We start from the raw sequence: 16,669 nt of genomic DNA on the forward strand, positions 1-16,669 counted from the left end.
GCCCTCTTTTTGCCTTCACTACCTATAATCCTCTTTTTGTTTTTTCTTGAAAAATTTACTATGTTTCTTCTTGTTGGTTCCTCCCTCCTCATTATTAGTATCCATATCCTCCTCCTCCTTGTTATACTCTTTATAAGAGGAAATAACCACCTTAGCATGTCTTTTGGTCGAGAAACTCTTGGAATCTTTCCTAACATATCTCACAAGGGCTTTGGAAGAAGAACCCTTCCCCTTACCTATAGTATTGATGATATATAGGTCCTCTAGGTGTATTCAATCACTATCTTTAGTTTCCTAAAAGTCTTGTAATGATTCAAACTCCTCATCATCTTCCTCTGAAACACCCTCCTCCTCAATAAATTTTCCAATAAAATGATCCTTAATATACTCATAAATAAGTAGCATAAGGTCATTATGCAGGGGCAATTTAGTAAGCACCTTTATACCATTAATACTGGAATTAAAAGAAGTATACAGGCAGTAAGGAATAGAAATTTTAATTCCACACTTGAAGTGGTTTAGAAGAACAAAGTGGTAGGAACAAACATGAGTGAACCTGTCATCCAGGGTAATGTAATACACAATAGCACACAAGACAAATCTCTAGAGCTTTTTAATACACTTAGAATGGTAATAAGTTTTGCCATCTTTAATTAGGGATTCCCTTTTTCCTAGCACCTTCGAGAATTCCTCAATGGTGGTGTCCATAAGTTTCCTATCCATGTAGAATTTCATCCCCACAATGGAATAATTATCACCTTGGAAATGAGGTCCTCCATGATAATAACACTTCAACCACCCACATTTAAGGTTCCTTTAAACTAGCTTCTCAAAAACATATTCATAACTTTAGGATGATGCCCATGTAATCTCTCAATGAATGGAGTCAAGCTGCCCTTTTGGAAAATCTTCCACGCCTTAGTATGCCTTCTCCATTTATCACAATTTGGGGGCTCCCTTTTCCTATGTTGCCCACCTGTATTTCTTCTTTGTAACTCACTCACCAAGGGTCTCGCACAAAAAAGGAAAAGTTTAACACATACAACCAAGTGATGGTGAGTAGTAATAAAAACCAAGGTGCTCGAAAACACCCACAAAATGTGTAGCTAAAAGGTGAAATTATAACTACACCCTTCCTTACATTCTCGTAGGTACCTTGTAAGCATAAAACCATCCCATCTAATTACCAAATCATCGTAATCATTTATAAAGACCTCCTTGTCATTTATTAAATCACAATTAGTGCTCAACATGACCTCCCCAAGGAGAGCCACATCACCCTGCCAAATCATCTTTTGGTTGATCTTTGCTGCCACGTTAGCCACTAAGTCAACAGTCATATTAGACCCCTAATACACATGCAAAATGTGATATTTGTCCATAGTTCTTAGCAAATATAAGGTCTCTTTGATAATATTTTCAATTTTCCATGAGGGTTAAGATATCCCCTTCAAACAAATAATAATGTTATTTGAGTCTCCCTCCAACCAAAGTTTAGTGATGCCCATGTCTCTAGCTAACTTAGTAACTTGAAGGGAAGCCACCACCTCTACATAGTGGTTGTTCTACTTTTCCAAGGGAAGTACCACTGCAACTAGGCATTAGCCAAAGCTAAATATATTATTGTTGCATCATGTATGTACAAATATTATGGATGAAACCAACTTTGAAAGATATTGGGATACTATTTGATGATCTCATTACTACCTTATGTGTTAATACTAGCGCAATAAATATTTCAAACAATATGGTACTACATTTAAGGAAAAAAATACATATCAATTTGAAGTCACTTCTTGAGAGAAATTTTTCTGGGGAATGAGAAAACTTGAATAAGTACCTAAAAAGAACATATTTTTTATATCTTTACCAAGGAAATTTCCAAGGATACCTATCGAGTATTTGCAAGTTAAATCGGGGGTTATTGCTTGGCCTAAATTGGAGCTATATGTATATGGAGGTGTATTAATCTAGTTAGCCTTATAAATTTTCTTGAATTTGGACTAATGAAGGTGTCTTTCTTTTTAGGAGGAGTTGAGAGCAATTGTGAGTTGATATGTATGTCTCAAGGGGAGCTGAGAAAATTGGTTTTTGTATTTGGCCATTATTATTGATGCCAAAGGGGGAAAGTTAGTGATATTTGGAGGAGAATTTTGGAACGAGAGAGTGTTTCCATTGATGAAAAAGGAGAATATTTTTGCAGGTTTCAACATAATGAGCTGATGGTTGAGTTAGAATGGTTTTCATTGATGTCAACATGTTGTTGTTTTCATTTCTGAATATTTCTTGTGCATTAATGTTGAGATTTTTTATCCATAGAATCTTTGTATTTCAAATATTCTAATGACGTTTTGGTATATTGGTGTATAATATATGAAAAATTTAATTGATTTTTTTGTTCTTTAGATATCAAGTAAATGGAATCAGTGTTCATCTAAGGGTGGAGATAATTCATAGTGTTTCTTGCATAAAATGCACTTTCCATAGTTCTTTGCATGATGGATTTTTATGTTTTTGTTTTGGAATTGAGTTTCTAATGCCATTAGCTTCATTTAGTTCACTTGATTTTGAGTTTCAAACACATTGTTTTAAATTTTGGTTCTGTTCTTGCTATAGGTTTGGCCAACCTTGAGTACTTCCACTTTAATTAATTATCTTGGTGAATGTAAGATGGGATGTACCATGTCTGATGACATTTATTGTCCTGGTTAAGGAGTGTTATAGTCTCACTCCTTTCCACTGTAGGAATGGTTAATGTTAATCTAATTCAAATTGTGCTCAATTGAGATGCTTAGCTAATAGGGGAAGATTTTGTAAATGAAAGAATGGTGTAATTAAAGGATGGATATTGAAGAAAATGTGTGGCATGTATTTATAATTGTGTGAGTTCTATGCAAGTTTGTTTGTGTATGAGATGATGATGTGTGAAAGAGGATCCATCTCCTTATATGGATGAAGTGGTGTAAAGTGTTGTGTTGAGCATTGTGAACTTTCATGTGTTAGCTATCAAATGCAACGAGTCTTGTTTATCTACAGATCATTCAAATAATTTGTAGAAGTGCATTACTAATGGATCTATTCTCTTTTAGCCTTCTTCACTTAGGGAGTTAGCCTCTAAAAATGAGCCTTATATCTTTAGGAAGTGATTGTTTGGTAGCTAGTCTTTCTTTGTAAAAATCACCTTAATCAATGTCACCATAATAGGTACTCATATATATTTAATAATTAATGTTCTCTATTATTTTTATCTTAAGAGGTTTTTCTATGAAAATTTGTTGTTCTAAGTATATGGTGGTTTATATATTCTTTTATGTTTATATCTTTCTATTGTTAAAGAACTAAGGATAAGTTTTTGTGGATTTATTTTAAGAAAAGGTTTTGAAGGTTTTATTAACAATTGATTCACCTCTTCCACTTAGTTGTCATGTGCATTTAACAAATCATACATTGTGGGTATGTGAGTTATCCCATTTTGGTCAGCATGAGCCTAAAGTTCCATTGATTGGTTTTATCTCACATGTTCCTAGAGAGGATAGGATATCTAAGGAGAGGTTTAGTCACTTGAATCTATCCATGCTTAATTCATTCACCATGTTTCTTAAGACATATGGTGTTCTTCCTCCTCCATCCCCTACTTCTTTTAGATATTAATTCACTTCAACAAGTTGTTTGTTCCCTCCCACTTTCAATAGTGTTCCAAGATGAATATTTGTCCGATGTTGCAACAATTTTTAATACATCAAAAACTCTAGACATTTAAACATGAATGAGAATAATCTATAATGTTTGATGACAACTTCAACATTTCAACCATCCCTTACTTATTTCCTTTATAGGTTTTTCATTGAGTATCTTCACAATTGTTTGCATTTGCTTCATTTTAATATTTTGCATCTTGTGATTTAGACATATGAATAGTTGTGTAGTATTTCATGTCATACATCATGAGACTATTTCTTTTGACCCCTTTCATGAACCTTTGTTTCTTCCCAATGGAAGGAACATAGTTTTTTGCTCTAGGATCTCCATTAATGATCATCTCCAACCTTAAAACTTTAGCATTTAAGCTTCTCACTTATAGGGGGAATACATTGTCTCTTCATTTTCTCTCATTTAGGGGATCTTGACTATACTTATGTGACTAATTAAAAAGTTGGGCAGACATATTCAGTCCTTCGTTGTGGTCATGTGCACTCTTTTGTATTTCTTTGTCTCTCTTTTAGATAGAGGCTTTCTCCCACTAGGTTTTTCCTCTTTTCTTTGTTTATGATAATTGCATTAGTTTGTTCATGGGTACCTAATCAAACCTTGTTGTAGAGACTTATTTATGCTTGCATTTTGCAGTCATCATTAACTTTTTAGTTACTCCATAAGTTAATCTTAGAGGGGGGTGTTGGAGTAACTAGGAAAGTATTTAAGTTTTAGATAATTAGACCTTGGAATTAGTTTATTGACTTAAGCTGTGATTTAGAGTTTTTTTTTTAGTCTTTTATTAAATTAGGCTAATAATAGCTTAAATCATCTAATTCGTTATGACAGTGATACTTGATGTATGATATTCTAATATTGCATTAATGTTTATATCTAGGTTTCCATTTATCTTATCAGAAGAACTCATTTTATAATTTCTAATATATCTTTTTGTGCAATCAATACATAATTCTTAGGTTAAGTTAGGCAAATCACTTGATTTCTCTATGTGACAAGTTATTTTCTTACAAAGATCTCTTGGCTTGGGAGATTGAAATCACCAACTTCTATACTAGAAACTCTACAAGATACTTTAGATGGAGCCTTAATAGAGAGGGATTCTTTTAAAAAGTATATATAAGGATTATAAGTTGTGTGAATGACATTAGAGAAAAGAGGGATTTGCCATTCCAAAGTGAAGCTATGTTAGGGTTGAGAGGGATGATCTACAAACATCATAAGATGCACATATATAGAGAGGTCCAAACATACAATTTAAGAGACATTGAGATATGAGAGGGATTCAACATACAAGTTTGAGAGGAATGGAGTAGAAGTAGAGATGAAGGAATTTGTGTAACTAATATCAAGGAGTGGGTTGTTAATGTAGAACAATTATTGGTTAATAAGGACTAGGGAATTCATCTATGTTACAAGGATAGCAACTGGGATATATTGGGGTCAATAGGAGTATGTTAGTGAGCAGATTGTCCTGTGAAGAAATGCGTGCAAATATGACCCTGAATACCCAAGTGAGAGGACAAAATAACACCAACAGTTGGATAGGTTATCATGGATTGATAACCTTCCTCTAAATTTTTTATCGGGTACAACTCCCCGTATAAGATATTTAATGAATCAAATGTGGATGCTTTTACCAGAAAGCATAAAAGGACATCAAATATCTACTTGTAAATACAGCATAGATGCGGGAAAAATTAAAAAACTACAAGAAATTAAATGGTAAATGACACAAAGTCCATTCACCTTGACATGCTACAAAAGACGGAATCAAGAAACACATTATCCATCTTCTTGAGAAAGTGCAGAAATGAAGATATGAAGATATAACAACATATTTTAGAGAAAACCAAAGCGACACAAAGATCACACTTAGTGGAAAGTAGATTGCTTAAACTCAAAGTTTTGACAAACAATTAACTCTCAAGTCTCCCTCCTCTGAAAGCATAAAGATGCATTTGCTATTACAATCACTATTAAAGAAAGCTGTAACATATCAAAATTTTCCTATTGCTAACACACAGTTCAGAACAGGAAAATGAAAACTTATTCTACCCCCCCACGAATTCACCAGAAAATGAAATAAATTTGGGAAAACCTCTCCTCCCTGTTGTAGCACAAAGTCTCAGAGAAAAATGCCCTCATTTTACTATATTCACAGTTACCCAATCTTACTATCGCTCAAAGTCTCCTAGCAAAACTCAGAAAACTAAAACCCTTTTTTCATCTGCCCCCAACCCTTTTAATCTGTTCTTTTCTTGTAACTTTTCAACTTCATAACTGATTCTTGATATCCTTTTCTGCTTCTCGAGAAATCTTTTATCTTTTCTCCCTTGGTTTTCCTTGATAAAGTTTATTTTCATCAATAGTAATCTTTTTAAAGATTATTTTGATGACCCTTAAGTTTTGTAATATCTCCCTATAATCTTTTTCTCCTCATATTTTTATGTAAATTTGTGGCCCCTATGGTATACTCATGCTGACAAGTGGCATTTGCTGGTGATGAGGTTCTGTCATGATTTTGTAACTATTGTTGACAGTTTTGATAGTGCTCTACTTAGTCGGTTGTAACTCATGAACAATAAACAATTTCAAAGATCGCTCTTGTTAGATCGTGCATAGCTTGCCTCTTAAGAACATATCCAAAATTGAGCCAAATCTAACAGTGCAATTGGAAGTTATGGTCCCTGCATCGAGACCCAATTTTGTGATCTACATTCTATAGTTTTTATTGCTGAGCTAATAGAGGTGCAAACAGTGATGCATATCTCATGATTCTGGACACATTTTGGAAATCGCTCTAGTCAGAAGTTAGAAAACTAGGATTGCAAACACATATCCAAAATTGAGCTCGATCTAATGGTTAAATTGTGAGATATGACCCCTGAAATATGACTATTTTATGCCATCAGAGAATCCGAGATTTCTTCTGCTTGTATATGTTTATTCCATTTTAAGAATTCTATGAAATAAACAATGCTTCAAAGATCTAATGCAATTTCATCATGTGCCACTTGAGATTGATTAGGCCTTCCAAATGCTCTGGTCTCTTGGGTTCTGAACACCAATTCAATTCTCAGAATCCATTCTTTGAATGACCTCTGCAAATACTAGGATCAAGATTTGAAAAGTAAAATCACAACCAACTGCTTAATGTACATTTACCTTATGTTTGGACAAATGGGCCATGTATGGTTTTGAACACACATGTTTTTCTTAGCAATTCTAGCAGTGTCATGAGATAAATGCACATAAAAAATATGATCGATCATCAATGAGCTTCTCAATCCAATCTAAAGATAGCTTCTGCATGCCCCATAATGTATTGAGCCTGTCAACTTATCTTGAGCTAATATAGCATTATTCTTTCACAATGATAGATGTGAATAGCATTTACATATCCCTGAGTCCATATTTAAAAACATGTCTTGGGCTTGTTTTGGAAAACGGGAGCAAGGTAGTCTCAGAACCAAAGTGTGGATCATTGAACTAGAGGTTCATACCATAATCTTGCACATTCTAGGCATCGTCTTCTAGACATACCTATGATGTTACATAGAACCATTGACTTTACTTGAAATGCATAATGAACCCTTGAAAATGTTGAACTAACAAAATTTTAACTTGGATTATGAATCTGCAAGTTGAACCAATGAACCACCTTGTGCCTCTGAACCATTCTGAGTTAACAATTCTACATTTTCAAACCCATTTGAACAGTCGAACCACTTTGAACTATTTCAAACTTCAATTCGAAGTGGTTCAAACTCTACACTTGAAGTTTTAAAATTGTGTCCATATCAGGTGCTAACAGGGGCTCTAGTTGCAGGACTGATTTTGATACAAAATCAGAGAACTCCAGCAATCTCTGGGAGAAAACAATGCTTTGATCATTGGGCAAATAGAGTCAGCAAGAGAAGAAGATCAGGAGCTACTTGCAGAGAGGGCGGAGGGGAGTAGGGCAAAACCAACAAACCAAAACTCCTAAACTACCAGCAAGTACAAACCTTGCGCATTATTCCAACTACCACTACACACAACAAAAACTTATTTACAATATTTACAAAGGTAGGTAAAGAACCTACCATAAGAACTAGTAGAAAGAAGAAGTTATGCGAATCCATTTACTGGTTGAGAGAAATAGGAGCCTTTCTGAATCAGCAAATTGTACCTCAATAGAACAGCTCCAAACCATTGTTTGATGACGACCCTTTTAATGCCAAACTTTAGACTGACAGTGTGCATGCATACGCTGATCCAACATTCTTTTCCAAACAACCATAACTCATTAAAGTATTCACCTTCACTTGAGAATTGATCTCTCACATTGATAGAATTTGATTTCACCTCAATCTGAAAGACATGAAATGAAAAAGCCTCACTAAAAGATGATGTGCAATCCTCAGAAATATTTTCATGTAGATTCAATTATTGTGCATGGTTATGATCAATTTGCAACCATAATGATGCCTCCTTTAACATAGGATCAACTCTTGGATATATGTCTTCTTCATTTCTTTCAAGGAACCAACTATCATCAATCATGCCACAAATTCCATCCCTTTCCCTTCTCAGAGTGCCATCACATATCTCAGCATTACCCAAATCAGCAACATCATGCATATATGGATGGAAAGAAAAATTGCCAATAAATGCTTCATTTTGAAACTAATTTGAAAAAGTACCTGAAGTATCATCCAAGAAATAATCTAGCTTGAGTGATGACAAAAATGTACCTATGATTTCTTCTTCTTCATTGAGAATTGCATTCTTTAACACATCCGTCGAATCACTACTAGATTGAAGGTCAACTTCATATTTTTCTATCTCAACAAGAAATTCAAAAAAGGTGTCTTCATCTAGAGGTATCTTTGTCTCATCTCTATGAAAGAATGAATCACCATCAAAAGGACTATTTTGAGAGAGATCTTCTGCCTAAAGATATAACAAGAATTTGGCAATGATTTCTTCTTGTTGATCAAGTGATATTCCTCTCCATGCTTCAACTGGACAGTTTTAAAACTAAATACTAATTTCAGCATCTTCATAATGAGAAAGGAGCTCTTTTTCATGCACTTTTACCTTGTCATAGTTGCAAATTTCATCATCAGACTCAACCAATCTTTGCACGTGCTGATTATTAGTTTTCAAACATGAGGGACCAACTTCATTTTTCATGAAAATAGGAAATTCTTTCTCAAGCTGTATGTTATTTTGAATCCTTTCGTCAAGAAGATTTTTAAAAGAAAGATGATTAACATCAAAGGTGAAAGATTGAAAATCTGGAGGCAAGTTGTTTACTTTCTCACCAATAAGGATTTCTGAAATAAGAAGACTATCAATATTCCTGAAACTAAAACTTTCAAGAAGTGGGAAAAAGGACTTGAATGCACCTCCATTAAAATCAGCATTATGTATAAGATTTACTGCTACAACATTTTTAGAATGAAAAGATTCAAGAAAAGAATCTTTTTTCTACATTCTCATTCAAAGAACCAATACCCTCACAATCTTTTGTGACATTTAAAGGTTCATTTTCAGACAAGGCACCTAGAGAAAGTATCTCAAAAAAATCTTTAGGAAAAGAACAATCACCATGACCTTCTACTATACAAATTTCAGCATGAGATGAAGAAAGACCTTGAGACAAGATTTCACCATTATTGCTTACCTTTACTCCAGTATTGTTACGGTTATTCTCTTTTTGTAAAAATGGATCAGCATGATGCTAGAGTAACTCTGGCTAGATTTCTTCTTCACTAAAGATTGAATAGTTGCATGATATAAAATGAGATGAAATCATCGGGGCTTCCTCATTGCCAACATCCAATTCTTCTTCAAGCTGCTGGACTGTTCTCTTGTATATTTCCAAATATTTCAGTTTATGATACCTAGCACAGAGGTTTTTCCATAATAGCCAAGGTAGGTCATCATCTTCGATTGGTATATTGTTCAGGACACCTCAAGAAATGCTTTCTTTGAAGTTGTCGACAAACTCACGCAATACTTTATCATCTATTTGATAAAGTTTTGGGAGAGAAGGGTTTGGCCTTAATCTCCTCATAACTTTAATGGTTGGCATGGTCTTTGCAATAGAATCACCAATCTCCTACACATGAAGATAATCAAAAAAAATTGAGGAAACAAATGTTAATACCGATCTTCGTTTTCGAATCCCCAGTGGAGTTGCCAAAAATTTGTTAGTGAACAGATTGTCCTTTGAAGAAATGTGTGCAAATTTGACCCTGAATGCCCAAGCGAGAGGACAAACTAACACCAATAGTTGGATAGGTTATCATGGATTGATAACCTTCCTCTGAATTTTTTATCGGGTACAACTCCCCGTATAAGATATTCAGTGAATCAAATGTGGATGCTTTTACCAGAAAGCATAAAAGGACATCAAACATCTACTCATAAATACAACATAGATGCGGGAAAAACTAAACAACTACAAGAAATTAAATGGTAAATGACACAAAGTCCATTCACCTTGACATGCTAGAAAAGACGAAATCAAGAAACACATTATCCATCTTCTTGAGAAAGTGCAGAAATGAAGATATGAAGATATAACAACATATTTTAGAGAAAACCAAAGCGACACAAAGATCACACTTAGTGGAAAGTAGATTGCTTAAACTCAAAGTTTTGGCAAACAATTAACTCTCAAGTCTCCCTCCTCTGAAAGCATAAAGATGCATTTGCTATTACAATCACCATTAAAGAAAGCTGTAACATATCAAAATTCTCCTATTGCTAACACACAGTTTAGAACAGGAAAATGAAAACTTATTCTGCCCCCCCACAACTTCACAAGAAAATGAAATAAATTTGGGAAAACCTCTCCTCTCTGTTGTAGCACAAAGTCTCAGAGAAAATTGCCCTCCTTTTATTGTATTCACAGTTCCCCAGTCTTACTATCGCTCAAAGTCTCCTAGCAAAACTCAGAAAACTGGAAACCCTTTTTTCATCTGCCCTCGGCCCTTTTAATCTGTTCTTTTCTTGTAACTTTTCAACTTCATAACTGATTCTTGATATCTTTTTCTGCTTCCCGAGAAATCTTTTATCTTTTCTCCCTTGGTTTTACTTGATAAAGTTTATTTTCATCAATAGTAATCTTTTTCAAGATTATTTCGATGACCCTTAAGTTTTGCAATATCTCCCTATAATCTTTGTCTCCTCATATTTTTATGCAAATTCGTGGCCCCTATGGTATACTCATGCTGATAAGTGGCATTTGTTGGTGATGAGGTTCTGTCATGATTTTGTAACTGTTGTTGACAGTTTTGACAATGCTCTACTTAGTCGGCTATAACTCATGAACCATAAACAATTTCAAAGATCACTCTGGTCAGATCGTGCATAGCTTGCCTCTTAAGAACATATCCAAAATTGAGCCAAATCCAATGGTGCAATTGGAAGTTATGGCCCCCACATCGAGACCCAATTTTGTGATCTACATTCTGTAATTTTTATTGCTAAGCTGATAGAGGTGCAAACAGTAATGCATATCTCATGATTCTGGACACATTTTGGAAATTGCTTCAGTTAGAAGTTAGAAAACTAGGATTGAAAACACAAATCCAAAATTGAGCTCGATCGAACGGTTAAATTGTGAGATATGACCCCTAAAATATGACTATTTTTATGCCATCAAAGAATCCGAGATTTCTTCTGCTTGTATATGTTTATTCCATTTTAAGAATTTTATGAAATAAACAATGCTTCAAAGATCTAATGTAATCTCATCGTGTGCCACTTGAGATTGATCAGGCCTTCCAAATGCTCTGGTCTCTTGGGTTCTAAACACTAATTTAGTTCTCATAATCCATTCTTTGAATGACCTCTGCAAATACTAGGGTCAAGATTTGAAAAGTAAAATCACAACCAACTGCCTGATGCACTGTTACCTTGTGTTTGGACAAATGGGCCATGTGTGGTTTCAAACACATACATGTTTTTCTTAGCAATTCTAGTAGTGTCATGAGATAAATGCACATCAAAAATATGATCGATCACCAATGAGCTTCTCAATCCAATCTAAAGATAGCTTCTACATGCCCCATAATGTATTGAGCCTATCAACTTATCTTGAGTTGATACAACATTATTCTTTCATAATGATAGATGTGAATAGCATTTACATATCCCTGAGTCCATATTTAAAAACATGTCTCGGGCTTGTATTGGAAAACAGGAGCAAGGTAGTCTCAGAACCAAAGTGTGGATCATTGAACTCGAGGTTCATACCATAATCTTGCACATTCTAGGCATCATCTTCTAGACATACCTGTGATGTTACATAGAACCATTGACTTTACTTGAAATGTAGAATGAACCCTTGAAATTGCTGAACTAACAAAATTTTAACTTGGGTTATGAATCTGCAAGTTGAACTAGTGAACCACCTTATGCCTTTGAACCATTCTGAATTAACAATTCTGCATTTTCAAACCCATTTGAACAGTCAAACCACTTTGAACTACTTCAAACTTCAGTTCGAAGTGGTTCAAACTCTACAATTGAAGTTTTAAAATTGTGTCCATATCAAGTGCTAACAGAGTATAAGTGGATACTACAATAGTCAACATCAGGTGAACAAAGACAAAACACCTATATATAGGAGATACCATCCTATTCAAAGGAGAGCTTAAGAGGTAGCTTAAGGTGATCTAGAATGTGTTCAAGGAAATGTGCTTCCAAAACAAACTTAAATAACGATAAAGCAACCCCCAAAAATAAATCAAAGCAACAATTAACATAGGGAAAAGGAGGTTAGACCAATCCAATGTACCGCAAAATAAAGTATATCAACCTCTTTTTGTGCAAATTTTCCTTATATGTTTAATTTGGATGTGTGCTTATGATGTTGGCAACATAATGATGTTTACATGCAAAATGTGTGAGAGACATAAAATGGCCAAGGGTTTGATATATAGGTTAGATGATAAAAGAGGTGGTCAATTGAGATTTAATGATAGGTGTAAATTTTGGATGATGATTTGGGAATAAAAAGAATTACAAATTCATTTTCGGTTCTTGAAGAAGCAAACCCATATGCTTGATGTGATAGTAAGAGTTGAATACACTTTATTAAAGATTAAGTGTGTGCACATGCTTATTGGTGGATTCTTTGAAGATTAAAAAGGGGTTTAGAGTACATGTGGGACAATATGATAATGCGATATGTGAGGGTATACATTATAATAATTGAATTATTTATTTATTTAATTATTTTGATGAAGGGGGCTAAGAATAGGTAATTAACTAAAGGTAACTATTTACCTTGAGTTTGAACGTAAGAAAGAAATTAGATAGATATTGATTAAATAAAAAAATATTATTTAATTAATATTAGATAGGAAATTAAATGAAATAAGGCAAAATTGATGCATAATTGAACTTTGTGATGATGATTAATGGTGGAGAATGATATGGGAGTAAAAGAAAATAAAAATCAGGTACTTGAAGAAGCACAATCCATGTGTTTCATGTGATGGAATGAGTTGACCATATTTTAATTAAAGACTAAAAGTATAGACATACTTAGTGGAGGATTATGTGAAGATTAAAAAAATAATTAGTATACAAGTGAAAGTATAGAAAGAAGCCTAAAAAATTAAATTAAATAAATAAAATTATTTATGAATAGTTTATTTTATTTTTCAAATAAATAATTTAATAGAAATAATTATTAATCTTAAATTGAGACTTAGAAGATTAAGGAAAAAGGATTAATATTAATATTAATATGAAAACTAGATTCAGGAAAAGCTTAAAAAACAAAAGCGTATTTCTTCTTCGTAGAGATGCTTTTCCTTCGGGCAATTATATTCAATTAAACTACGACCATTCCTTACCTTTGGATGGACGAGAGAAAACGAAACGAAAAAACAACGACCCTTGCTTGTGGTTTTCTTGGGAAATTTCTGAAATCGGGAGGGTACAAGCTACACAAGACTTGGTTTGCCTTCAATTTTCATGTAAGCTCGCAGGAATTGATAGGCCAAGTTATTAATTTGATGGACGAAATAGGAGGACGTCGTAAGCAGGAAGGGATTCCAGACTGGGTAGAGGCAGTTGACAGGATACTGAATGTGTCTCCTCGCTATTTTAAAGCGCTCAAATCGGCATTAGTTCGCTTTCAATCCGATCGTGATGGAGATATCCCCTCTGCACGCTTGCTGCCTGCTTTACAATTCCTTGTAGAGGCAGGTGCTTCAACCACCGTATTTTCAGTCTCAATTACTTTAAATGATTTAATCAGTGCTTTTATTAAAAAAAGTATTTTCTCTTGTAAATTTATTCATTTCCTGTCATGTTTTTTCAAGTGGTCTTGTCCTTCTAACATGTTGTGTAAGGCAGTGGTCCCACTTGGGCTCTATTTTTGTGGAGCGGGTGGCTTCATGATAAATTTTTAGGGGTTGGAATCTTTTCCTACAAAATAGGAGCCCTGAATTTTTAGGGGTGAAAAAGGGGTGGGGCTGGATTTAGCCCCACCAGCTTAGGGAAGAATTCTGCCATTTGTCAACAACTTAAGCTTCATTTTTCCACTGAAATGAAATTCCCACCAAACAAATTTATGAATAAATTTAACTTTAATTTTAAAAATTCATGAGACAAACAACTTCCTTGAATTTAGGAGCTTTTTTTTTTTTGAAGCAGACTCACATATAAATCCATAGAACCGCTTCCCTTTTTAAATATCCCTAAAAAATCTCAGCTCCACCCGCTCTATTTTTAAGGAAGCGGGTGCCCATGAGATCCCAACCTAATTGGGCTTGTCTTTGAATTATGCTGTGCTGGTAGGTTGCCCTTTAAAAATTATCATTTTTAACAAGTTGGTGCTAGTTTAAATTGTATTTTTCAAGTGGTTTTGCCATAAATTTATGCTCGTATCAGTGTATAAGGTGTTTATCACAATAATTCTTGATAAGTAGGAGATATTTTTTTTTACAAGCAAGTCAAACTGTGATATTGTTATCAAGATTCAACTTTGTAGTTTTTTAGTCAAATTATTAACCTATATTTCATGAGTTGTGGTTTCAAGGGTCATGGTTCACACGAACCCATCTCTCATGATAATGAATGGAACATTTAACACTCATTGCATCTAGGTCATGCTTATATAGGTTCCAAGGAAGTCACCCATCCCAGTACTACTCCAGCTTGAGTGCACTTAACTATTATAATTCTTATTTACAAAAAGATTGAATGGATAAATGAATTTGAATGCTATTCAGTTCTTTAGATGATATGAATCCTAATTTTTCTGGAATATGTAAATGTTTTGTCGATGTAACACTCTGTAATGCTATTTTAATTCATTTTTAATTTTAAGCGAACCCTCTTGGGTAGTATGTTCGTTTATGTTTTGGAAAAAGTGGAAGCTGCAGCTTAAAATCACAAGAAATGGTCGCAATAACTAGATAGATAGGGCTCCTAATATTGAATTTGTTCAGGGGGATTCTGATTTTGAATGATAATAGCGGAAGTTGTTGACGGAGAAGCATAGAGCCAAAAGACATAATCAGCTGCAAATATCAAAGTTATCATTTTCTTATTTTCTATTGCGGAAGAAAGATATTGTGATAGCTTTTGAAATTTGCATAAACAGTATAGTTTGAAGTCATTGAGGACCCATTACAGAGTACAAGTTCTTGTCAAAGGCTTACGAGTAAGCTTATAATTATCTATTCTTAAAGACCACTTATTTACTAACAAGTATTTTGATTCTCAAGAGGAATATAATTGTGCTTTTCTCCCAGAACTCCATTCTTATTGATTGTCAATGGTCATACGAGTATGGTCTCTTCTTGATTCAATCTCTGAATGTTACATCATGCATACTTATAGAGAAGGCAATCGTTTAGCTGATTGTTTGGCTAATTTGGGTACCGACGCGGTTTATATTAGCTCTTTTCTTTCCCCACTTAACCTCCTTGATCTCCCCAACTTGGTTAATATTATGACAAAAGAATATGTTTAGAATAAGGCTGAGTCTTTATTTTTTATGTGATAGTAAACCATGACTTCTTTGTGATTTTGTATGTTTTTACTTTTATGGATCTCACTTGTTCTTTTGAGATATTATATGCAGGTCAGGGTCTTGGATTACACTTGCATCAAATGACTTTCTAATATCATGGTCTTAATTGAAGTTTTGGCTGTAGCTTAGGGATTGTAATCTCTGTGACATTTTTTGCTGGGCTCTGAGTCTTGTTTCTAGCACCAATCAATGAATTGTATTCATATGAGTTTTGGGCTCTTTGTAATTACTATATTCTCGATCTGAGAATCTCTAAGACAAGATTTATTAGTGTTGATAGATACTCTCTCTTGATGCAGTATTTCTTCTTCTTCATTCCTTTTTTGTATTAGGCAATATCCGGAGTTTTTCTTTTTTGGTTCTTTTCTTCGGGAGCTCTTTTGAACCAGTTATTATTAATATAAATATAATGTTTCGCCAAAAAAAAATGGTCATACAAGTCTTCAGAAAAATAATTGCTTTTCTTTTTTACTCGTTGGCATGCATCCAAGTATTTGAGTTGGGCTTGCAACAATGTGAAGATACTGAAAATTGTTGAGAGTGAAACTCAAAATTTCATATTTGAACTTAGACCTAGATGAACATCTGCTAGTCACATTCTTGTAGAAACAACAAGTTAGCTTCTCCTCAAGATCCTCATTGTGGTCCCATGCGATTTCAATTTGCTTGTTTGAGTGGATAACTTTGTAGGGTAGGGTGACACTCTATTCAGTCATAGCTTGTACGTCATAGCTAAATAAAAGTTGTGTTTCCCATGGATTTTTTTTATTTCAGCCTATTTGTCAACTCTCTTTACTGGTTCTACTTGGCCAAGCCTCGATATTGCTGGAATATTCAAAGGAAGGAGCTGAGATTAGATGGTAATTTTTCCCAATACTAAATTTTTTTACAGTATTTTTGTAGAGT

At 34.1% G+C, this 16,669-nt stretch overlaps 1 protein-coding gene across 1 annotated transcript in view; it reads left to right on the forward strand.

The window, feature by feature from the left end:
- The first annotated feature begins 13,510 nt into the window (after positions 1-13,510).
- LOC149570160 (uncharacterized) overlaps positions 13,511-16,669 on the forward strand; it is a 44,653-nt gene continuing 41,494 nt past the window's right edge. The window contains exon 1 of the mRNA XM_089822821.1: positions 13,511-13,925. Coding sequence (XP_089678947.1) covers positions 13,581-13,925 — 345 coding nt within the window. The 5' untranslated portion in view covers positions 13,511-13,580. The remainder of the gene's footprint in view (positions 13,926-16,669) is intronic.

Source organism: Cupressus sempervirens, chromosome 3 (assembly GCF_028749045.1).
Source record: "Cupressus sempervirens isolate cs-2001-9-10 chromosome 3, ASM2874904v1, whole genome shotgun sequence".
NCBI lineage: Eukaryota > Viridiplantae > Streptophyta > Pinopsida > Cupressales > Cupressaceae > Cupressus > Cupressus sempervirens.